At 36.8% G+C, this 25,137-nt stretch overlaps 2 protein-coding genes across 5 annotated transcripts; one reads left to right on the forward strand and one right to left on the reverse strand.

Moving 5' to 3' along the window:
- Positions 1-4,791: 4,791 nt before the first annotated feature.
- On the reverse strand, positions 4,792-22,884 carry aplf (aprataxin and PNKP like factor). Of its 4 annotated transcripts, none has more exons than XM_039686528.2 (11): positions 22,744-22,884; positions 21,418-21,510; positions 19,967-20,038; positions 18,524-18,684; positions 15,975-16,137; positions 13,637-13,742; positions 12,671-12,855; positions 11,041-11,297; positions 8,829-8,963; positions 7,436-7,482; positions 4,792-5,664 (listed from the first exon to the last, which is right to left on the reverse strand). In XM_039686528.2, exons 2-11 carry the CDS (start codon positions 21,508-21,510, stop codon positions 5,480-5,482), a joined length of 1,404 nt encoding a protein of 467 aa, XP_039542462.2. In that variant the 5' UTR covers positions 22,744-22,884; the 3' UTR covers positions 4,792-5,479. The 4 variants fall into 4 exon arrangements, with proteins under 4 accessions (XP_039542462.2, XP_039542452.2, XP_039542443.2 ...); XM_039686518.2 differs by lacking the exon at positions 22,744-22,884 and adding an exon at positions 21,722-21,959; XM_039686509.2 differs by lacking the exon at positions 22,744-22,884 and adding an exon at positions 21,773-21,936.
- Positions 21,950-23,523, forward strand: fbxo48 (F-box protein 48). The gene is made up of 3 exons (XM_039686541.2): positions 21,950-22,072; positions 22,373-22,686; positions 22,767-23,523. The coding sequence occupies exons 2-3, from the start codon at positions 22,384-22,386 to the stop codon at positions 22,926-22,928; spliced, it is 465 nt and encodes a 154-aa protein (XP_039542475.2). The 5' UTR covers positions 21,950-22,072; positions 22,373-22,383; the 3' UTR covers positions 22,929-23,523.
- Positions 23,524-25,137: the final 1,614 nt, after the last annotated feature.

Raw genomic sequence — 25,137 nt, forward strand, 5'->3', positions numbered from 1 at the left:
TGCTATGAAGTCTATGAATATGAAAATATTACGCCTTTTTTCTTTTCTTTTTAAAGCTAAAAGTCCAATTAAATTTGCAAACCTAAGTTTGCTCAAGTACACATAATTATGTATTTATTATTATTGCATTATTTGCATTTACTTTTCTCCCTGCTGTTTGCAATGCACATTAGTATTTTTAGTTAAACATTTGATATACCTGCATTTTAGAAAACGGTGTGAAAGAATAGATTTTGTAACAACTCACCCTTTAATATGCATGGCAACTTAATATTTTTTTTAATTTGCAAAAGTAAACGTGCACATCATGTGAAATGTCATCTTGTCTTTGGTCTTAAGGGTCGACGCACGGTCGCTTTATTACCTCTTTTCTCTTCTGTCCAGGACAAAAAGTGTCTGGAGGGATTAAGGTTAAGCCAAAAAAAAAAAAAAAGGATATCAGATTTATCTCATTGAAAGTTAAAAGGAGAATAAAAAGGCTTTGTAACTGTGACTGCACACTGACAGATGGGTGGTCAGGAATGAGCCGGTGTTGGTAGCATGTTGTTATTTCACGTCTCTGAGAGATCAGCTTTAAATCCTGAACAGTGACCGGGTGAAACGGAGGACTGGTTGAATTTAATCTGTGTGCCGTGACTCGGACAGGACCAACTGCATGAAGTAAAACCGTGAAACTGATTACACAACCAAAACAATGGAGCATAAAATAACTTCTTTCACTCTTGACATAAACAAATTAAGAAAAATATTTGGGGTATCCAGGGACCCCAGACAGTAACATTGCATTTTGTAACAGATTAATAGTTTTTTTTTTTTACAAATGTATTTTTACTTTGTTTATTGATGATTTTTACTCCACATTTGTGTAGTTTTTGGAGGATTTATGATATCTTTTAAATTTCTATAAATAAATAAATATTTATTTAAATAGTCTTTTTTTATTTATTTATTTTTTTACAAAAAACAGCATTTTGCTTTGTTTGTAAATTACGATTTTATATGGATGTTTTCAAAACACTTACTCTCATGCGATAACGAATGGGGCTGATGCGGTTTCCTATGTAATGACGTTAGCCAATCATAACAGTGGCCTTAGAAACTGATCATATCGGGCAGAGGGTCAAAATGAAGGTTGAAAATAATCATTTATATTTTTGCTTGAGGATTTGCATGATTTTAAAAGAGCTTAGTGTTGGCATTTTTGTTAAGAATGACATGCTATAAAGCATAAAAATAAGCAGCACACTATTAGTCAACTTCAATACTGGATGAAATGCAATTAAAATTTCTCTTCGTTTGCCATTTTTTCCAGCGTGTTGCACTACGGGATTAGCTTCTCTGACTGCGGAGGACACATGCAGGCCAAAGAAAGCAATTTTAGACGGCAGTATGATTATGCTACCTACCTTTTGGGACAAACTTTACATTTGCAGCAGTGTTGGAACTTGGAACAGAGCAATTGTTTCCAGAGCGACTTAATGTCTGGCTCATTTCATAAGCAAGCGCATCTAGCAACTGTCACGAGAAAATATCTCTCCCACTTAGTTTAATAACTTCAGACTGACAGCAGAAAGAAACAACAGTCTCTTATCCATATAATAAAGGGAACTGGAGTGATGGCCGTGGTGTGAAGGGCATCTGGCATTGATTGTAGGAAGATCGCCCTGAGAAAGAGTCTCAATTCAACCCAAACTGAGGTGCTTCACTTCCTCTTTTGATGGACTAACAGCCTGATGTTGAAACTTTCACCCAGCGCCACAGCTGATGAAGTTCAGATAAAGTAGACTACTTTATTTTCCAATAATTGTTTTTAGGCTTTAAAATGCCCATATTATGCTATTTTAAGGGCTCCTAATTTTGTTTTTGAGATCTCCCAACAATAGGTTTACATGCATCCAAGGTAAAAAAACATCATATGAAACAGTTTGATAAAGGATCTGCTCTGATTGGCCAGATGGCCCAGTCTGTTGTGATTGGTCTACTCTGCTCTGATTGGCCAGATGGCCCAGTCTGTTGTGTTTGGTCTACTCAACTCTGATTGGCCAGATGGCTTAGTCTGCTGTGATTGGTCTACTCAACTCTGATTGGTCAGATGGCCCAGTCTGTTGTGATTGGTCTACTCTGCTCTGATTGGCCAGATGGCCCAGTCTGTTGTGATTGGTCTACTCAACTCTGATTGGCCAGATGGCTTAGTCTGTTGTGATTGGTCTACTCAACTCTGATTGGTCAGATGGCCCAGTCTGTTGTGATTGGTCTACTCTGCTCTGATTGGCCAGATGGCCCAGTCTGTTGTGATTGGTCTACTCAACTCTGATTGGCCAGATGGCTTAGTCTGTTGTGATTGGTCTACTCAACTCTGATTGGTCAGATGGCCCAGTCTGTTGTGATTGGTCTACTCTGCTCTGATTGGCCAGATGGCCCAGTCTGTTGTGATTGGTCTACTCAACTCTGATTGGTCAGATGGCCCAGTCTGTTGTGATTGGTCTACTCTGCTCTGATTGGCCAGATGGCCCAGTCTGTTGTGATTGGTCTACTCAACTCTGATTGGCCAGATGGCCCAGTCTGTGTTATTGGTCTACTCAACTCTGATTGGTCAGATGCCCCAAGTCTGTTGTGATTGGTCTACTCAACTCTGATTGGTCAGATGGCCCAGTCTGTTGTGATTGGTCTACTCTGCTCTGATTGGCCAGATGGCCCAGTCTTTTGTGATTGGTCGACCTCTTACAGCACATGTCGGTAACGAAATGCTTATTGCCATATCTAAATTTCAGCTCCAGACTGTCATAAGACAGTATCTTAAATTAGTATCTTACATTTTACAAAGCTATCGTATTCAGAATACACACACACACAGACACACGCTGGTCTTAATCAGAAAATAAGCCCTGATCCAAGCATACACTCCAAGTTTTGACCTCACAGTTGGAGATTCTTCATAATTGTCAAGCAATGTCAAATGTGCCATTCAATCATGAGTCAACTTTCCCAATGTGGCACATGGAGTCTTTTCAAATCAATCACTTAGGAGGATCACAAACACAAGCTTGATTCTGGGTGTTGCTTTATCTGACAAAACAGAAACAACGCTTTCCATCAACAGACAAGTGCAACAGTGAGCTTTATAAACAGACAGAAGTTCAAGATATTCCACAGGACAAAAACTCCCACAAATCTTCAAGTTTTGTAAGATGTATATGCACTAACAGTTCCTGACGGATGTTTATTTGTGATTTCTAAACTGAACGGTTTCTTAATGCATAAAGACTTGGAAAGAGACAAATCTCAAAGTTATGGATTTCCTGTTTAAAGTTTGTTTGTTCTGTTCTCCTTTTAGTCATTTGTTCTTGCTCAGTCACAGATAATAACGTAATCTCTAAAAAACTGCAGCCAACAGGGTTCTGGCTAGAGTCAGAAATGAAATACAGAAGTAATTCTTGATGATGTCTCTGCTTTCAGAGGCTGTGTTCAAAAACCACGCGAGCTGCCTATCTAACAGCATTTTAAGGTATCAAACGCGTCCTTCCGATGTGAATGGTCTTCTAAAACGTAGGCTGCCTTACTTTGTTTTGGCCAAACTTTAAAGCTGACATCAAACAAGGCAATGCTTATTCCATACCAAAAAGTATCAATAGCCGTCTTATCCTGTGCACTGAAAAGAGCGCTCTTTGTTAACATGCATGGAGTTACTCCCAAAGTCATTTACACGACACCATTTTCAACTAAAAACAGAAAAACGTAAATTTTCACAACAGCAGGCCATTTTGGGGGCCAAACGTTCGAAATTGGGATTCAAAGTGCACATTTTTGAAAAAGATACCATTATCGTCTCTGTGTAAACTACAAAAATGTGAATTTGTGAAAATGGTGACATCATGTGCATCCGTATTATGCGTTCAGTCTATAGATGTGTGTATTTGTTGTTGAGACATCATTAAAAAAATAGCATTCTGAAATGGAACACAGAGTGAGCGATTGGAACACTATTTGGAACATTATTTGGAACATTACTTAGGGCTTATTTAATATTCCAAATCGCTCCCTTAAGGTTCCATTTCAGTTAGGATGCCAAACTAACCTTTGCTGTTGCCCTAAAAATGTCACTGGCATATATATACATATACATATGAAGAGTTCAGATGCAAAAGCCTTTAAATGCCATTTGAAATTTTCTTCTAAAATGACCATTTTTATCAAGCTTGTATTTTTAAGTTCAGTAATTTCACTTAAATGACAATTAATAGGTAATCTTCATTGCCATTTAAGTGAAATTACTGAACTTAAAAATACAAGCTTGATAAAAAATGATCATTTTAGAAGAAAATTTCAAATGGCATTTAGAGGCTTTTGCATCTGAACTCTTCATATACATATATACACACACACACACACACACACACATATATATATATATATATATATATATATACACACACAGTATACACACATATATATATATACACACACACACATACATATACATATATATATACACACACAAACATATATACAGTGTATATATATATATATATATACACACACACACATGCACATATATATATATACATATACATATATACACATTTATACATACATAAATATATAAATATAAATATATATATATATATATATATATATATATGTCCAATGTATTTAAAAAGCATTTTAGAAATTGTGTTACTGAACTAACTGTTGCTACTGGTTCATCGGTTTATTGTTCCTATTACTCGGTAAATCCTAAACCTCGGTTCAATCAAGACCCGGAAGTAGAAATAAACAGCCGGACAGTGAAAATAAAAGTATATACAACTATAATTAACTGAATTCATACAACGAACGAAAAAAGAGACTTACAAAGTAGCAGCATCTATACAAACACTCAAAAAGGATAAAACAGGCCGGGATACGAAAAAAAAAATAGCTGGCTATTAAAACAAACAAACATCAAATTGCAAAGAAAATAAGATTCAGTGAGAGTTAAAGGGATCGTTCACCCAAAAATAGTGTAACAAGAAAAAGAGATGGTGATCACGTAATGCCAAGCTCATAATTTAATAAGCAACAGCCCATACTTAATTTAAAATTATTTCTTAAAATGTGAAAGCAAAAGGGTGATAAATGTAATATAATAAAACTGAATAAAATGCCTAAATGGACAGGGATTCTGTCAAACCCAGCAGCAAAAAACACTTACAGGACGGGATAAGAGAAACGTAAAAAAACAAAACAAAAAAGAAGGTAAGATCCAGTTAGAATTAAAGAATAATAGAATTAAAGAAACGTGTCATCATTTACTATGAAAGTCTCAAAAAATTTTGGAAAACATTCTTTTCCTGGTGATCCATTCTTTAAAATGTGAACGTGTAAACTAAATAAAATGCCTCTATGGATGGGGATTCTGTCAAACCTAGTGTCAGATGTTCCTCAGTCTTTGTGAGATTAGTGTGATGAAGCGGTTTTCATGTAATCTACCCCAAACGAGTCACTTCTTCCTCCTGAGGAAGGCTTTTGCCTCTTTCTGCAGCCGTTTAAAGTCCTCCCCTTTTCCACTGTCGTCCGATTCGGGCACATAGTCCGAGTCTTCATCCACCTCTTCCTCCTCACTCTCGTCATTAATAAAACTGTTTTCGTAGCGATCTTCATCATCATCATCAGCAACGGTCTTAGCTGGGGAAACAGAACAACATGAAACGTGGTTTGAAGCTGTTTACGTCTACATTTCGCACTGACCCCTCGTGAGCACTCAAGACTGTGTAAACAGGGCTTAGGAAGAAACATCCTGTGGTTACAAGTGGAAAACGTTCTGAAAACAGCTTTAAGCATCCGTGGTTCTGGGTCTGGTTTTTATGAGGCGTCCAGAAAACACTACACCGTTTCTGGAGGAAAATGAGCTAAACAGCCTGTGACTTCGGGAAGCATCCGTGACGGCTAATAATGAAACATCACAGCGTAGTGTTCCTCCTCAGGGTCCACACGGCACGTTCTCAATTAGTTTAAGAGCAGTTTAATTATGATAAATGTCCTCACCAAACATTGCGCTCATTCAGTCCCGTGGACAATTATCCAGTGGGCTTCAGCGGGACGCACGTTGGAACAATAAACATTTCAATTACCCTGTCTTCACCTCAGAATGTCAAAGCGTTCGCATCTCAGGGAAGAGAAACTGTTTATCACACTTTCATCGAGGGCTGTATGCAAACAGAGATGAGTATTTTTAACTAAATTACAGATACAAAAAAACCCAAAGCCTTCAGACGAGGATGAAGACGCACAGTGAAGATGTCAGAGAGCCTTCGACACGACTCACTTCAGGCTGATACACTTATATAACAGGGATTTGTGTGTAATTATTTTATATATATATAAATACACACACATGCATGTATATATTTATAGATTTATATATAATTTAAATTATATTTTATATATAAATGATATTTTTTTTCTTAAATATACATGCATGTGTGTGTATTTATATATTATATTTACAAAATAATTATACACAGTGCACACACATATTATGTAAACACAAACTTTTATTTTGGATGCGATTAATCGTGATTAATCGTTTAAACAGCCCTAATATATATATTTAGTTTTTTTTTAATACATTATTTAATAATTTATTGTATTTTTGAATTTTCTCTGCATTTACATTCTTATCAGTTCTTGATATTCATATTTAGTACAATAAAGCGTTATATAGTTAAAAGTTATTTGGATAAAGCGACATAAATGTAAATATCAACCAAGCGCTTGGTCATTTGAGATATACGACTAGAGATTTATGTGACTAAGTCAAATGGCGCACATAGACTAGCTTTTTCTAGTTTCCACCGCACAATTTATTCCTAATGGAAACATAAATCCAGGAAATAACGCAGTGTACTTGTGAAAACAGGCCAGAGGACGATAATCTTGGTTCACACCTCTCACATAAACGCTGCGGCCCACGGTGGAATTTCACGCTGCTTGTGATTGATTGGTCTATCAATCCAAATTAGACAGGACAGAGGAAAGGAGAGACAGGGAAGACAGACTGATGGCATTTTTTAGGACTTAGGATCTGCATTTTGGAAAGTGCAATTAATCTTTCTCCTCTCCTTCTTAGATAAATTATTTCACATTTGAAATGCAATAATGTGGTGATTTAGCACGAGCAGTCATAAAATGGCATATTATCCAAAAAAATACTACTTTGGCACCAATAACTGACTTCTGGAGAGTGACTCACTAAATCCATCTTAGGACCCCAAGAGGAAGTAAACACAACGTTATATTCAGTTTGCAGTTAAGGAGGACAGATAGACTCTCAATTCGGGGAGTCTTCTAAGGTAAGCATCACTTTTATTATTTTAATACTTAAGAGCTAGAGATTTGAACAAACCCTGTAAACGTTGCAGAGACTTCACATTAATTCACTTGTAAATATACTCACGTGGTGATTTAGTGTGTTTGTACTCTTTCTTGTGAAGTGGGTTCTTCCTGAAACATCGAGACAAGTACACAGAACACACTGTAAACAAATGCTAGATTTCAAGTACAATGCAAAGCTTTTTCTCCAGCACAGCGCCACACATCTTCTCACACTTACATACAACTGAACCTTTTTCTCATTTCATTCCTAGAACAGGATTCTTGCACGATTCTTGATAAACTGAGAATCACAATTTTGTGTTTAAAATAAAGGTCCTGATTCTAACTAAACAAAATAACAAGTAATTTACTGTTCTTTTTTCATCACCGGATGAATTAGCGTTTTTAAACGAATCTTGAGTGAATGATTCAATGACTCAAATACATCACTTGTTTCATTACCGAATAAATTAGCAATTTTTAAACGAATCTCGAGCGAATGATTCAATGACTCAAATACATCACTTGTTTCATTACCAGATGAATTAGCATTTTTAAACGAATCTCGAGAGAATGATTCAATGACTCAAATACATCACTTGTTTCATTACCGGATGAATTAGCAATTTTTAAACGAATCTCGAGCGAATGATTCAATGACTCAAATACATCACTTGTTTCATTACCGGATGAATTAGCATTTTTAAACGAATCTCGAGCGAATGATTCAATGACTCAAATACGTCACTTGTTTCATTACCGGATGAATACAGTATTTAAGTGTGCTAAATCGATTAATCTAATTCGTATTTACATTCTGGAGGGTTTTATGGGATGGGTTTCCTTTATGATTTATGGAGTTATGAAAAGAGAGATCCAACAAAATGAAACAAGAATTTTAATTTTTATCCAGTTTGGACTTCTGGTAAATTAGTGCAAAACATATAAAACTTGTAATACAAAACAACTGTCTTAATGTATTGTAATTAATAAACTGTTTCAAACCTGTACAATTTAGTGCCTTGCCTTCATTTTTCTCTTCCTAAGCTCCACTTTTAAAGTTTCCTATATAGACGTGTAAAAGTGGACGGCCTAAAAGGGATAGTTCACCCAAAAATGACAATTTGTCATCATTCACTTATTTTTTCATACTATGGAAGTCAATGGGGACCAGAAACTGTTTGGTTACCAACATTCTTCTAAATATCATCTTTTGAGTTAAAGGATGAAAGATACAACTTAAACGTCTATGAATTGTAACAGAATTTTAATTTAAGGGTGAGCTGTCCCTTTAAGTGAATATCTCAGATTTTTTTTATGAAAATATTTCAGAACAAGTCATTTTTTGTATCTTTGTTTCAATAATTGTTTTGAGTTCTGAAAGTGAGAGTTTTAATAGTATCTCAAAAGACCCAAAAACTTGAATAAACTTGTTAATAAAGTATGGTGGTGTTTTTAATCTCATTTGTTGTCACCTGTAGCAGTGGGTACCGTACGGACACTCCGGCCTGTCATCATCAGCTTCCTCCTCTTCCTCCTCCTCCTCCTCCTCCTCCTCATAGTCACTGTCTCCGGGGTGACTGCACTCCTGAAAGTGGAGTGGATTTTTCCTGGAGAGAGGAAAAACACAATTTCTGAGTGAACTGCAATGCATGCTGGAACACAATAGGTCAAACGAATTCAATCACGAGCATTCATGCAACTTAATTCCACTGACTGACAGCTAATCTAGTTGGAAATCAAACGTTTCTGTTCGTCATTTCCGATTGTCGTCATTCATAACAGGAATATTTTTATTACACAACTCTCAAAGAGTGATTGATCGATCACAACTGCTGTCAGTTAGAGAAGGGATGATGCTTTTACTTATTTATGACTGTCTCTAAAGAAAGGTTTAAAGGGGAAAAAAAACGAATGAAAGCTCGAACTGCGTTTTCAAAGATCTGCGTACAAATGGAAATGGTTTATAAGGTAAATGTCAAGCTTCACCTCTGGGTTTGAGGACAGCACCCTCCAGCTAAAAATACCGATTTTGTGTTTTTATCTCTCAGCTTTTTGAAATTAAAAATAAATGTCAGAGAACCAGACAGGAAAACATGCGTCTTTGAAATACCACGCAGATTTTATTAAACATTCTCAGAGGAGCTTTTGCCAGACTTAAAGGGTACCTATTATGGCATTTAAAATGTTCCTAATATTGTTCTGGGAGTCCCCAACAACAGTTTTACAAGCATGCAATGACAAAAAACACTTTTGTTGCCTTATAATATGCATTTATTTTTACCTGATTTGCTCACCGACTCCCATATGAATCGTTTAGCGAGTCCTTTTTCCAAAACCCGCCTTTGCGTGACGCTAATCTGCGGTGATTGGTCAGATGACCAAGTCAGTTGTGATTGGTATTCTCTGTGCAGAGATTGTCGAAAACGAAACGCCTATCACCTTAAATGGGTTCTCAACTCCAGTCCTCGCGACCCACTGCTCTGCATATTGTGCATGTCTCCCTTATAGACCATTTCACAAGATGAAAACAACACTGGTCCAGAAGCACTTCCTGTTTCAGTTTGTAACTGTTTTCTTTATTTCACATGTAAAGAAAACATCTTAAAGATGTTTGTTTAACTTTTTGATTCAGTTTTAAATGTTCTGTTGGTTGTATTTTATCCCAGCTTTTATGTAGTGTTAAAAAACTGAAACAGGAAGTGCTTCTGGACCAGTGTTGTTTTCATCTTGTGAAATGGTCTATTCAACACACCTGATTCAGATCCTCAGCTCGTTAGAGCCGGCTCGCGAATCCATACTTTATAGCGTTTAGGTTTGTGAAGCAATCATCTTCAAAATGACGGAACAAGAACAAAACACAGAACAAGGTTTGGGCTATACTTGTGTGGTATACTTGTATATATGAACTGCAGCCACTTAGTCTTCAAATGCTCCTCACTTGGCAGGTGAAAAAAGTTCGCTTTTGCATCGCACTTCAAAACACAGCGTCTCGTCGACATGATTGTTTTCCGGTTTTCCCTGGCGTCTCCGAGCGCAATAAGTGGGCGTTTCTTATTCAAATAACTTAATGCCTGGTCACTTTATCGCTCTAGCACTTTAATACTGGACTCAATACTTACACTTTTTTATGGTCTTTTTTTCTTTTGTTGATATTTTGACTATTATTGTTATTATTATTATTGTTATTTTGTTCTTTGTACTGTCTTCTTTTTATTCTCCTTTTCTTTTCTTGCTAAAACTGCTGCTGGAATTTTCAATTTCCTTTTGGGAGTCATCCCTAAGGATTAATAAAGATAAGTCTAAGTCTAAGTCTAAGTTGACGTCAACTAGACAAAGGAAAAGCATCGTTCTTTCGAACGATTCATATCAGCGACTCAGAGTCGACTCTTACTTTTGAGAGACAATAACTTTGTATACGATGAACTTTCATGTTTAAAACTTTGCAGGATGTTTTCGTTCACTTAGATCTATGTTAAACACTACATGAAGGGCAATTTTCAAAAATCCATAATAGGTACCCTTTAATCCTCTTAATTATATTGACAACATGAAACTAATTAACATGTGCAGCGTTGATCTTCAAGGAATATTTCGAGTTACATATGGCATTATAGACATAGAGTGTCTGAATGCGGTCTTGGCAGCAGCGCAGCATTGAAGGTAAAGTTTAAAGAGATGAAGTACCTGTAGCAGGAGCTGCCGTAAGCACACCGCGTCCGCCGCTGTTTCTTCACCTTACTAACGCTTGTTTTGCTCTCAGCCTCTGTGATCTTTGACCTCTGCGAGGATCCCTGGCTGGCCTGAGAATCATCTTCAGCTTGAGCTCCTCGTCCGACCTCATCTCCTTTCGTCTCTCCATCATCACGCTCCATCAAACCGGTGCTGTTCTCTCCGTCTGGGACTGTCCTAACTCTACTGGTCCTGGGAGCTGCGGCATCATCCTGTCAGGACAACACAACTCAAGTATACATCCCAGCCCTGCACATGATATTCGGACAAAAAAGATACATATCGTGGCCATGATTTATTAAGTCGTTCCCTCGTATTAAATAAAATGTGCACATGATATAATAATGTGTGCCCTCGGTTTACTATCATGCATATGATATCATATTCTGTTCCCTTGATTTAGTAACTCTTGCCCATGTTTTAATAAATTGTTCCCTCATTTTGATTTAAAGGGGTGGTAAAGTATGATTTCACTTGTCTAACTTTAGTGTGTAATGTTGCTGTTTGAGCATAAACAACATTATCAAAGTTACAACGCTGAAAAGTTCAAAGCAAAGGAAGATATTTGCTTTTAAAGAAAAGGCCTACAACAAACGGCTGGTAGGGAGTACAGCAACCCCAAAATATATATAAGAAGCTCTCGAAAGCCCGCCCTCTGCAGCAGCAGCTCATTTGCATTTAAAGGGCCAGGCACAAAACGGTGCGCTTTTGCAAACCCTAAAAAAGTGACCACTTTAACATGCTATATAAAAATATCTGTGGGGTATTTTGTGCTTAAACTTAACACACACACTCTGGGGACATCAGAGACTTATTTTACATCTTGTGAAAATGCCATTTTACCGACCCCTTTAACTAAAACAACCAAACGAATTATTACAACGTGGCCATGATTTACATAAAACGAGGGAACGAATTAGTAAAACGTGCTGCCGTTTTAGTAAGTCGTGGGAATTTTTTTTTGTTATTATTTAATATTAATTTATATTATTATTGTATCCAAAAATTTAGTGTTTGGCATGTGCATACTTTTTACAGTTTATACTATTTTATATTACATTGACATAATATACATACATATATATATATATATATATTTATATATATATATATATTAGTGCTGGGCAATATATATAATATATATATATATATATATATAATATATATATATAATATATATATATATATATATATATTTTTTTTTACAGAAACAGCAAATGATAAGTCACATAAATAAGCAGTGAAATTATCAATTTAATTCAATAAATAGAGTTTCCATCAAGTACTTCCGTATTTAAAAGTTGCAGTCTGTAAGATAATTCAAATTATTATTCTTAACAACAATTGTAATATTTTAATACATATTTTATTTTTATTTATTATTGTAGTTGTTATTTCTAATTAACCGTATGCATCCATCAAGTAATTGTTTTTTTTTTTAACTTGCAATAGACATGTCATTCCAAACGCTTATTAATGATGTTGTTATTGTTCTTCTTATTATTAATGAAAAAACTTGCAGTCTACAACAAACCATTTCAAATCTCAGTTCTCCTTTTTATACTTGTACTATAATTTCTCTCACCAGAGATACCAGAGGAACCGACTCATCTTCAGAGTCACTCTTCAGTCTCTTTGTTTTTCTTTTGGGCTTCTCTTCCTCCGGCTCCTCTTCCTCGGATGACAGCTGTGCGGCTCGAGCTCGGCTGGGTCCGGTTCCCCGCTTCGGTGCAGCTACTCGTTTGGCTTTGGTAGGAGTCCCTCTCACTGCTGAGCTCCAAAAGAAGATTAATTCACGGATAATGTCAATGCTTGAACATTGCAAGTTATAATAGAGTAAAAGTTGCTTTCTCCTCAAATCATGATCTTCTGATGCTGTATAATGACACATTATACGATCTGTAGGACCACAAGAGAGCGAAAAAGGCCCCAGAGGGCTCCAGATGTGACCTGTGGCACTGAGAAGGTCACAGATGAAAGGTAAGATTGTTGTTTTGCAGACAGAGAGAACAGTACAACTAATGCATGCCTCAGGACTCAGTCTTTCCAAATCACGTTACGTGTTAAGCATCCATTTCTTGTTTAAAACTGGGGTTTCAGTCTCCGACATGCTTGTGCTCAGAAACACATGACAGAAAATAACAGCAGATGTTCTGAACGGTCAGCCAAAACTGCACTTACATATTGTGGGTGGAAAAAACTACCGTTTACCGTCACACGCCCTGTTTCCTTGGTTAAAATTACAATTTTCTCACGATTTACTAATAGTTTGAAACATATTGCAAGCAATGAACTAAACAAAATATATAACACTGGCCTAGTGGTTTTTGGATATTTTACTGCACGGTCAGTGCAGAGTTCGGTACCCAACCCTAAAAGTGACTTCCTCTCTCTGCCTTTTCCAATTTATTCCTCAAAAAATGTCTGAGGACAATCCCTGTGATGACCGGACACTTGACAGATGTGGGGTTTGTTTATGTATGGGTGTGAATAAACAGACCCCAGATTCTGTTGCCATGGGGACAGTGTTCCATCGCCATAGTGACGGTACCTTTGGAAGTCGATGGGCTTGTGGATGCTGACGTCATCATCCAGGCTGGCAAGATACGCTTCTTCTGTGGCCGATCAGACTCGTCGTGTTGGCTCTTTGTGTGCACCTTGAAAACACAAAATAGATTTGAATTAGAGGAGAAAATTATTGGACTATAGTTAAGATGGTAAAGGAGCATTTGAAAATATAATACAGAACAGAAGAGTAAAGCTAAGAAAAGTAGAATTTATATAAGAGAAGTAACAGAAGATCTTATAATTATATGCATCGACAAAGAGAAATTATAGAAGTGAAGTATAGAACTACAGCACAGTATGGTGTAGTATGCAAGATACAGAAGTAATATGTGTAGAAGAGACTGATATTAATATCGAATATCATTTCTGAGGGGGAACTACACAGCAAACAGAGAGCACATGAGGTGACAGGAGAAAGCACCAATAATAGCAAAAGCAGTCATGACAGCTGAGATAGTCCAACTGCTCCTGAACTGTTAAATGGAAGAAACACCATGAAACGGTCCATTTATGCATGTGTCAATATGTTTAAAATCAACAAAAAGCCAGTTTACAGTGAAAGACCCAAATTAACTTGTCAAAAAACATTCAAATGAACAAATGTTTCCAACCAATGTGAAGTCACTTCCAGCAGTTTATCGTCATTTGCTGTGAGTGTGACAGATGTTTGGACCATCACCATACAGTGAGCTGATCTTTCAGACTCTTTAAACTAAAGTGACTTTGAAGAGACTCGTGAGATGCATGAGCACATGCTTCGGGTCATTTACTATAGTCAAAGAGTATCCACAAGTTTCCGAGGGGCGCTCCTGTAAAAAATAAAGTGGGTGAAACTTCCGGTGAGGCGGCGGAAGTAGCATTCCAATGGTATTTTGTGTGTTAGTTAGCGAAGATGCTAGCTGTTTTTCTGAGAATTATTTTACTATTTAAAGACGCAAATCTTTATGAGAGATGGTGTTACGGAGCTCAGGGACAACATGTGCTGTTCGCGGTTGTATGTATAACCGGACTAAACTAGTTCAGTGGCTTAAACGTGATTATTTTGAACATAAGCTGAAAACGAAATCAGAGTGATCCTGCCAACGACTGTAACGTTAGTTTCCATCACCTCCCAAAAGACGACGAATCTTCCTGTGTACATTTGTTTAAATTCTTAATATTCTATAAACTCTATCAGCATGTGTTTGGCTGTTCTCTACTGATGTTGCACCTAAACTCAGGATCAAAACCTGTGTTGACAGAATACCAAATGTGCCAGTTAATGTATTCAAGCAGCACATTCATTTATAATTTTGAATAAACTCCAAAGCACAATGACTAAGTGTGTATTTTTTATTTTAATTGTTTGTCAGCTCGCACAACTGTCTGTCACCATGCCTTGATGAGTATTGATTATTAATAATGTTATTATAATACTCCCAATCAACTACTGCGGAGGGTAAAGGTACTGTTATTTCACCCTTTTGAATTTCGTTGAGGTTGTGTTCCCACATCGTTAGCTAGTTTGGATCGCTATAACTTGAATGACTGTCAACTGTTGAATGAACGAGTGTCAAGCATGTCAAATCGCGCTTTGTTTACTTCCAACCGGAAGTCGCGCCCACTTTTGACGCAAGGCCTCATGGGGCGTAGGAAACTTGTGGATAGAACAACAAGTAAATGAGCACATATATTTTTGAAAGAACTAAGTGTTTTTAGCTAAGAATAAACTAAAAGAGTTACACAGTGTAGCTTTAATATAAGATAATACCGAAAAAAAAAAAAACAGTTAATGTAAAGCTATTCTATTGTAGAACTTCCCCGTCTCAAGTTATGTGGGGGAAAAGCCTGGTTAAGTAGCAACTTCTTTTTAACTGCTATAACGTTAACTGGAACGTTCACGTCTTGTGTATATATACATTCTTTACTATTATGTTACAAAAAGATTTATACTTCAAATAAATGCTGTTCTTTTGAGCTTTTCATTAATCGAAGAATCCTAAAAAAATTATATTATCATGATTTATTACAACTGTTTCAACATTGATAATAAATAATATTAGTGATTTCTGAAGGGTCATGTGACACTGAAGACTGGAGGAGTCATGCTGAAAATTCAGCTTTGATCAGGAATAAATAACATTAAAATATATTCAAATAGAAAACTGCTATTTTAAATTCCAACAACATTTCACAAAATAACTGTCTATCATTTTTGATCAAATAAATTCAGCTTTGTTGAGCATAAGAGAATTCTTTCAAAGCAAGGTATTCAAAAATCCTGAGGTATTCATCAAACCTTTGAATGGTAGTTTATATGTAATATGCAAACACACACACACCTCGGGTAAAGAGCAAAGAGTGTGTGACGAAGCGCTTTTATCTCCTGAGAGTGTGCAGCTCGGGCTCGTGGCGTCGAGTGTGGTGGCGGCGTCTATAGAGAGCTCTGCCGGTCCAGTCGAACACTTCTTCACCTCCATCGCCTCATCAAACGCCTGACTGTTTCTGTGAAGAGAGCAAATCTTCTCCTGGTTAAAGAGGATTTATTATGCCCAAAGTCTTGATTTAGTTTTTGGGCTCTACTAGAATGTTTTCATGCTAAAATGAACGTTAAAAAAAAAAACGTTTGACATTGTTATTGCAGCACCTCACTTCCAAGTCCATTAGTAACGCTCTGTTTAGTTCCTGTCTCAATGAAGCTCCTCCTTCTGAAAAACACACTGTGCTCTGATTGGTCGGCTGGGTTAGTGTTATGTGATTGGTCAACCGCTTCCAGCGTGTTTGGGAAATGTAGCGCCCCTTATTATAACTGTGATTTTCAGCTAACTACTAGCTAACTCAACCAGACCTGTGAATTTTTTTAATGAGGAACACTGTGATTATGTTTCCGGAAAAAAAACTCAAGACTACAATGGAGGCGTTTCACTTTCAGGGAGTGAACAATGTGCACTGATATAGGAATTAACTGCCAGTCAGAGTGACTTTGTGCTTTATAACTTTGCAGACCTTTTTAATGCTCAAACAGGAACATTGTAATTAGGGTTGGGTATCGTTTGAATTTGAACGATTCTGATTCCGATTCCGATTCCTTGTTTCGATTCCGGTTCCTAACGATTCTCGATTCTTTTAAGAGGCAGGGTCAAAAAAGTTTAGCAAACCTTGCTAACCAACGGTCTTTCTGATGGAAATACTCCTTCTGTAAAAGTACTCCTTTTGTCACAAATTTTGAATTTTGCCGAGATTTCGTTATTTTTAGAAAAGTGAAGCCACACTTTGGATCGCAGACGTAAGGTACTCATGTTCGACTCGCGTGGTTATGCCAACACTTCCGGTAGACGCTTCTTCGTTGGAGTTGTTCAGCGGTTTCTTCTTCCGCTCGGCGGACTGTGAATATCGAAACTAGGAATCGAGATTTTGAACGATTCCAGGAAAAACGAAAAGTTAGTACCGGTTCCAATCAATACTCGATTCTCGATACCCAACCCTAATTGTAATGCACTCTATAGAAAATGTCTATATTTGACCTCTTTTAGCCTCACTCTTTGGTAAAATCCCTTGGTTAAAATTCAACAATGAACAGCACAATTCAGACACAATAATTGCACCCTTTTGAGGAGACAATCAAGGCTTAAACCTTGCCAGTCTTTAAAACAATTCATTATTAGCTAAAACAACAATCCCCTGTCTGTGTGAGCACACCATAAGAAAAGACAGACACCTGACTGCCTAATTTCACAGATGAAAGGCGTGACTTTTAAATGCATGCAAATCAACACATTCAGAATCAATTGGCCAACGCAGCACTTGTTTTCTCAGCTGATCACCTGGGTCTATCTGAAGGTGTCCAGTCAAAACCAGTGTGCCTGCGAGCTCATTATAGATAGAGAGAGACAATAAAAGTGTCCTTTGATGTAAACTCAGCGGGTCACGGGATCGATTTTAAGGGTAAAGGCCAAAATGAACACATACAACCAGACACTCGTCATAATGGCCAGAGGAAATATAGAAAGATTAGATAAATGAGACTATTTTAAGATGACAAATAATTATAACACTACATTCATGAATGCTTTTTTGGAATATTCAAGAGGGTGAGAATATTCATAATAGAGCCCGACCGATAAAGGATTTTGAAGGCCGATACCGATACAAATATTTTTTGGTTTTAAAATCCGATATATCGGCCGATATTTTTTTTTTCTCCAGAAACGCACAACAAAACATTATAATAGTTATTTGTAGTTATTTATGAGTTTTAACTAAAATAATATGATAATGCATTTCAAAAAAAAACTTGTTTCTTCTATTGTCACAACAGAATACATCAAAATATATTAAAATTCTGATAAATAAAATAATAATTAGTCCCTAAAATGCCTTATAAGCTACCTTATAATTACAATGTCAGGTTAGCTAGTCTATGTTGAGCCATAATTTAGCAATAGATATCATACTGCAAATGGTAAAACATACCTTTTCAATTTAACAGGCCAAGGAGAGACGATTGAGGCGTGTTTCGTCCGTTTTTATTTTTGAAATATTCATTTATTGGCCATTATTACTGCTGATACCGATAGTTTGGAAAATGCCTAATATTGGCTCTAATTCATAAGGATCCTTTTTCAAAACTAAACCAATTTCCCTTCCATAATGTGACAAACTGTACAATACTCAACAATGAAACGACGTAGCACTTAATTTTTCTCCATCAGGAATCAATTTAGATCATAAAAGTGTTCATAAAAGAGACCTGAATGTATTAAGATTAAGAGAAGGTCGTTGCAAACTTGTTGTACAGTGTCAAATCATATCATCGCACGGCCAGCCAGATCCGGCTCTGTTGTTGGGGTTGAATAATAAATGAGCGGCTTCTAGTGACAGGCTGAATCACCTGAGGGTTTGATCCTCTTCTTTCAGGCGCACTCTGTAAACGTATTTCCAGGGCATGAGAGAGAAGATGTCCCCTTCCTTTAGCCAGTGCCACTGGTCCTTCTCCAGCGGCTGAGGGCTGGCCACAATGTTCGTCTGAATAAAGCACGGGTTCAGGTGTGTCTGCAGGAGAGAAACCAGAGGAATGCTGGTCGATCACATGCACATAACTCCTTTTGCACAGGTCTTCATCACACTATTCAGAATTATTCTGCCATATGTTCGTCATCGAGATACGCTGACACACAGCTTTGACAATCTCTCAAAATAAGTCACATAATTTAGGTGATCACATGATACCATTATTTATATACTATTATAATAATATGTATTAACATTTTGAATTGAAGTTTAACTTTGTTATTTTTTAAATTAAAAAGCGACCAAAAAAATTTTCATTCAAAATTCCATTTAGCTTTACTTGTGGTTTTAGTAATTTTAGCACTTACATTTATTTTATTTCAATTGATTTTATTTTAAGTTTTTTATGTTTAAACATTTCATCTAATATTTAAACTATATTTCAATTAATGAAAATCATTTTACAATAAAGTTTCACCCTGTGTTGGAAATCAAACTTTTAATGTTGTTAATATGTATATATGAAGAGTTCAGATGCAAAAGCCTCTAAGTGCCATTTGAAATTTTCTTCTAGAATTATCATTTTTATCAAGCTTGTATATTTAAGTTCAGTGATTTCACTTAAATGGCAATGAAGATTACCTATTAATTGTCATTTAAGTGAAATTACTGAACTTAAATACACAAGCTTGATAAAAATGGTCATTTTAGAAGAAAATTTCAAATGGCACTTAGAGGCTTTTGCATCTGAACTCTTCATATAGTGTTTTTAATACACTTTAAGACAAACCATGTGTCGCTGGTGTTTCTGACGTCACACACTACCTTGTAACCAATCAGATCAACCAATAACAGGTACTTACTACATGTTAACAAAGGAGACCCTAATGCATTACCAAAACTTAAATAGTTTTGGTTACAACATCAACAAAACTGAATTGAGCTTGTGCAGCAAGAAACATTTGCATACTTGCCTATAGTGTGTTTAATGATTTAATTCAATTAGCTAATAATAATCTGAATATTCATGAGATAAATGCAGTTTTGAAAACAAGGGCTTGTTAAAAACTCAAGAGTCAAAAGATCAATCGAGGTGAAAATTACGCAAACGCAATCATCGCTGCTATGCCAGCATGACTGAGAGGCAATAATGACACGTGTAATTAAGAGCGACAGCTGCGAAAGAGAGGAAGAGCTCTTCATCACCAACTTCTGATGTCTTAACATCAAAGGCCAGTGCCGCTTTTGTTCGGCAGAAGGGTCTGAGATGACAAGACCACCATCACGACTCTCTGCCCACATCAGACAACTAACAGAAACCTACGGGCTTCAGACGCAGTTGGCCGTTTTTGTTCTCCAGGATGCAGTGGTTCCTGGACACCCTCTTATCATTCACCTGGTGCAGAAAGAAACAATATATGATGATAAACTGCATGTTAAATGGGAATTTATCAAGGCATCTGGTGATATATGGTTCAAAAGTTTGCATGGGGTCAGTTCTTTCTTTTAAAAAAATTAATATTTGTATTCAGCAAGACTACTCCTTTAAGCAGAACAACTGTTTTTAACATTGATAATAATATGTTAATAAAGATTTCTGAAGGATCATGTGACACTGAAGACTGGAGGAGTGATGCTGAAAATTCAGCTTTGATCACAGGAATAAATTACATTTTAAAATATATTTGATTTATTTTTCACTGTATATTTGATCAAATAAATGTAACCTTGGTGAACCCAAGTGATTTCTTTCAAAAACATTTTTAAAAATCTTTCTGACCCCAAATTTTTAAATGGGAGGTTAGTATTCTTATATGGACTAAATTCAATATCTCTTACAATCATAAATGTCAAATGGCAACCAGCACCATCATAAACAGACACACATCATGACACACTTCACTAAGATCTGGGTGATTCAAAGACCACATGATATAAAATGAAATGGCCCGTATAAGCGTCCTGTCTTGTCTCTTGACATATTTCCAAGAGATTTTTAAAAATGTGTTTATATGCTAACGTTGATCAACTTTTAGGTGTACACTAGCTTATAGACAGATAACACACATACAATAAAAGGCAAAAATCTTCCATTTTGATTTTAACAGGTCTTCAAAAAAATACGTTTTGTTAAATATGTGGACCACTCCGTAAGTGATTTAACCTCAATGTCACAGATTTCTAATCCTAAGATTTGAGAGTGTCTAGTGCCATCTTCAGGGCTTTGCTTGTCTTACTCCAAAATAAATAGCCCCATCATGCATGAAACTGAAAGTAACACTTTTGTTGTGAGAGTATTACACCAAAATAACAATGAAAACATTCAACATGATATTTGAACAATCTGAATAAACAAATTATCCATGCAGTCTTCACATAAAAACACTCTTTTAATTCACTCTCAGAAAAAAAGTACAAAGCTGTCACTGGGGCAGTACTTAAGGTACAAAAGCAAAAAGGTACATTATTTACCACAAAATGGTGCATAATATTAACTTAAAGGTACATATTAAACACCTTACCTTAAAAATACTTTTTTAGTTCCTTAAGTGTACATATGAAATTAGTACCTTGTTTAGCTTTTGTACATTAAAGTACTTCCAGTAACAGCTTTGTACCTTTTTCCTGAGTGTTGGGTCAAAGCACACAACAGACTAAAGGTACTATACGCATTATAACTTGTTAATTTGCACAAAGTCAAGAAACATTGGGCAAAGTTAATACAGCATACAGTCTGATATATTATCAAGACATAGTAATGGTTCACTCACTTACCCCCAGAAATGGTCCTCTACCCAAAACAGTGTCTCCATCGGGAATGTTTATAGGACTGCCACCGTCCACCTGCTCCAACTCAAAGCCTGGCATCTGTGCAGAAGAAAAAACAGAGACCAAAATATGAAATATCTTTACTTAACTATAAAAAACAAAGTGCACACGAACAGATTTATGCTCGCACGCGCTGCTGTCTTTCTCAGTACAAACTCTCCCACTTCTAATATGAGAAGGACTTCGTTAGTGTTGTATGAAACCCAACTTTTCACTACTTCATGTAAATTAACGTGTAAAAGAAACTCACTGTGTTGACTGACCGTGAAGTGTAGAAAGAAAAAAAATGAATAATTATTACTTTTCGTGCGCGAATAAGCACTTCCGGTGAACTCCACCATTAGCACGCGCTGTATAAACACGCACGTCGGACTTATCCAAAGCTCTTGTCGACGAAGGTGTGCACATTTAATATTATATCAAATGTAACCTATAATTCATATTTTGCACTAATAACAAAGACTCAAAAGGACTCTACATTGGCGCTGAAGAATCGCGCATGCGCAGGGACAACTGGGCGGGGATGCTTGCCTCATGACGTTTTTGTCGTAAACAAACAGAGACGTTTAAAACCTCAGCTGTCAGCGAGACGCGACGTTCGGTATGAACCTTTACAAATAACATGTTTTTTTTTTTATCATCTTGAATATTACCGTACCGAATACAGTTATATAACGTTAGATGTAACCGTTTCGTGGTTGTTTTTAAAATCTCTTCTACCCATTTGATTAGCTAACGTTAGCTAGACTGACGGTTTTGGTGCTGCTGTGTCCCAGTAACCAACAGATACTGCAACATGGACAATATTAGCGTCGTGTTGCTTAAACAATTGTGTTATATTTGCAAGTCAAAGGTTCTGTCATTTAAATAAACTTGGTTTGGGAAACTGAAACTGTTTTAGGACGCGGAGAGATGCATAACGTCTGCAAAAGGAGCAAAAGCGCCATCTTCAGGCCTGAAGGAGACCCATCCATGGCCCCAGGTGCTCATGATCCACTTCAACAGGACTTTGCAGAGACCCTGCCAACAGAGATGAGTGTGAGGATCTTCAGCGAGCTGGACGTCAGGAGTTTGTGCCAGGCCTCGCTCACCTGTAAAAACTGGAATGACATCATCGAGGGCAGTGATCACCTGTGGAGGAGCCACTGTTTTACGGTGCTGGCTATTTGCCAGAGAGAGGTGAACGGGGACAGGCTTGATGGATGTTCGTGGAAGGTTTGTGTTATTAATGTTCTGCTCCTTTTTGTACCTAAATCTCTGCTGTTTGTTTACCTTTCTTCTTCCTTTTGTCCCAGGTTACTCTTGTGCGTAACTACAGGAAAGGCTGCGTAAAGAGGAGGTGGCTGAAGGGCCGGTACAGTAACATCCGCTCTGCCGACGATATCCCTCCCAACAGCATGTGTCCACTGGACGTGGAGACCTGGGGAGAGATACTGGAGGCAGAACTGGAGAGATAAGAGACTTTTGGGATCATGCCAACAGACTGAAATATATCAGATATGCCTCTACAACTGAGAAGTTTTGACTGAAACACTGGCTGGATCCTATATTGAATTTTATAATCAGTGTTGCAAAACAAAAACACAGACTGAGGCGGTCAGAAAACATGATCAAGTGTATCTTTTGTAATGGAAAATGTTATTTCCATTACTGAAATTTGCTAGAGACTGTATGGGAAATTCGATTTTATAGGTTTGAAATTGTTTTATAGCTGGAACAGAGAGAGATCTTTTCTTTGCTTTTTTTTTTAAAGTGTGCACCTTATGATTTTTTTTAAGTTTTGAACCTAATCAGTGTTGCCAAAAAGCACAAAGATTCAGTGGTGGTCAGGACACATGATAATGTGGCTTTTGTTATGTAAAATTGTATACTGAAATTTGCTTCAGACTGTATGGGAAATTACATTTTATAGGTTTAATGTGATGGATTTGTTTTACTTTTGAAATTCAGATTTGTATTAATTTATTTGATTTTCAGAGTCACCACCAAAAGTGTTTTGCCTTAAATCATGCAACAATTATTTTATAAAAGCTAATATATTATTTAAAATCATGTGTCCCTATGCTATACTAATCTCCTCGTCCCCTGCCTTCCATGCTGTTGCTGTTGCTATCTGTGCATATTTCTTTATAACTACATAACCATTTAAAACAAAAGATAAATATTGTCATGCCATGAAATGGGAAGCTGTTTTATGTTGAAATGTAGATTTTGAAAAGTATGTGCATATAAGATTGTCCCTGAAGATTATTAGACAAATTATGTCTTTAATGGCTAATTAATTGCATTATGCAATCTCAAGCTAAATTAACTTGTTGGAAAAACCTAAATATGAAGGTTCTCCATTCATGTCTGTCAGTCATATAATGGAGGTCAATGGTCACCACCTCAAAGAGCAAGTCCAAATTAAACATGATTTAATGACTCGTAAATGTAAGTACACACTGATGGCCAAAGACACGAAATGAGTGGTTTGTGTGAGAAAGCGAACAGTATTTTTATCGCTTTTACTTCTTGTAACCACAGCCACAAAGCGCCGCGCCCTTAGATCACTTGGACGAGAGGTAAAAACGATATAAATACTGTTCGTTTTCTCACACAAACCGCCCGTTTCATGCCAGGCATCAATGTGTACTTACATTTACGAGTCATTAAGACTTCTTAGACTTCTCTGTGCATGCTCTTTGAGGTGGTGACCATAGACCTCCATTATATGACTGATAAACACGAACGGTTTGACCTAAAAATATCAAAATTTAAACTACTGCGGAAACAAAGACACTTACATCTGGATGCCCTTGAGGTAAATTAAACATACCAAAACTTAATTTCAAAGTGAACTATCCCTTTAATTTAGTTAGTTATTAAACATTAATTTTATGTTAATATTTCAAGCTCACCAAACACATAATAGCAGCTTTTTGAGTGTGTGTTTAGAACATTATATATTTAATGTGTTGAGGACACGATTCTTCAACTCATGATTCTTCAGTTTCAGCACTTTGGACAGGGACTGTTTTAATCGACAAAATAACGGAGATGACGTGGACACTAACTAGTGGGTTTTCGATCTAAATCGAATGCTCGATAAGCCATTTACGATATCTATAGCCGCGTTTCCACTGCCGGGCCAGGGCCGGGCCGTGCTAGTGCGTGCCAGGGCCAGTCGCGTTTCCACTGTCACTTCCGGGGCTTGATCGGGGCTTCCTCGGGGCCAACGGCCAGGATTTCTGGCCCGTCGAATACCTTGGGCCAGAGGGGGCCAGCTCGGGCTAGAGGCGTGCTCAAGGTAAAAGGCGGAGTTTATCGGTGTTATGGAACGTTATGATCTGAAGCAAGATGCACATAGGGGTGTCCATGTTTAACCGATTAACCGTTTAAAATTGCATAACATTTTAATTTGAACTGTAGGCCTATGCCAAATGCTGCGCAACAATATATAGGCTACATATCGACGAATTTTCAGATATTTGTTTGATTTTTTTGCCCCTTAAACATTTAAAATATTTGACAAATTAATATGAAAAAATATATATTTTACTGGTTTTCTGAGGCCAAATTAGAACCTGGAAATGATATTTTCCCCGCAGTGCTGAATGAGAAGAGCCGTAACCACAGCCTACAGAAAGGGGATTTATGGGTGATTTATAGGCTATAATAAATGTG

The sequence above is a fragment of the Pimephales promelas genome, chromosome 6 (genome assembly GCF_988280905.1).
Source record: "Pimephales promelas chromosome 6, fPimPro1.hap1.1, whole genome shotgun sequence".
NCBI lineage: Eukaryota > Metazoa > Chordata > Actinopteri > Cypriniformes > Leuciscidae > Pimephales > Pimephales promelas.

Excerpts from the sequence above, each read along its gene's own strand:
- aplf (XM_039686528.2), bottom strand. The coding sequence starts at position 21,510 with ATGCCAGGCTTTGAGTTGGAGCAGGTGGACGGTGGCAGTCCTATAAAC. Across the intron at positions 16,138-18,523 it reads GAAGAGGATCAAACCCTCAG|AAACAGTCAGGCGTTTGATG; the intron begins GTGATTCAGCCT and ends CTCTCTTCACAG. Across the intron at positions 5,665-7,435 it reads CAAACACACTAAATCACCAC|CTAAGACCGTTGCTGATGAT; the intron begins GTGAGTATATTT and ends CTGTTTCCCCAG.
- fbxo48 (XM_039686541.2), top strand. The coding sequence starts at position 22,384 with ATGCATAACGTCTGCAAAAGGAGCAAAAGCGCCATCTTCAGGCCTGAA. Across the intron at positions 22,687-22,766 it reads TTGATGGATGTTCGTGGAAG|GTTACTCTTGTGCGTAACTA; the intron begins GTTTGTGTTATT and ends CTTTTGTCCCAG.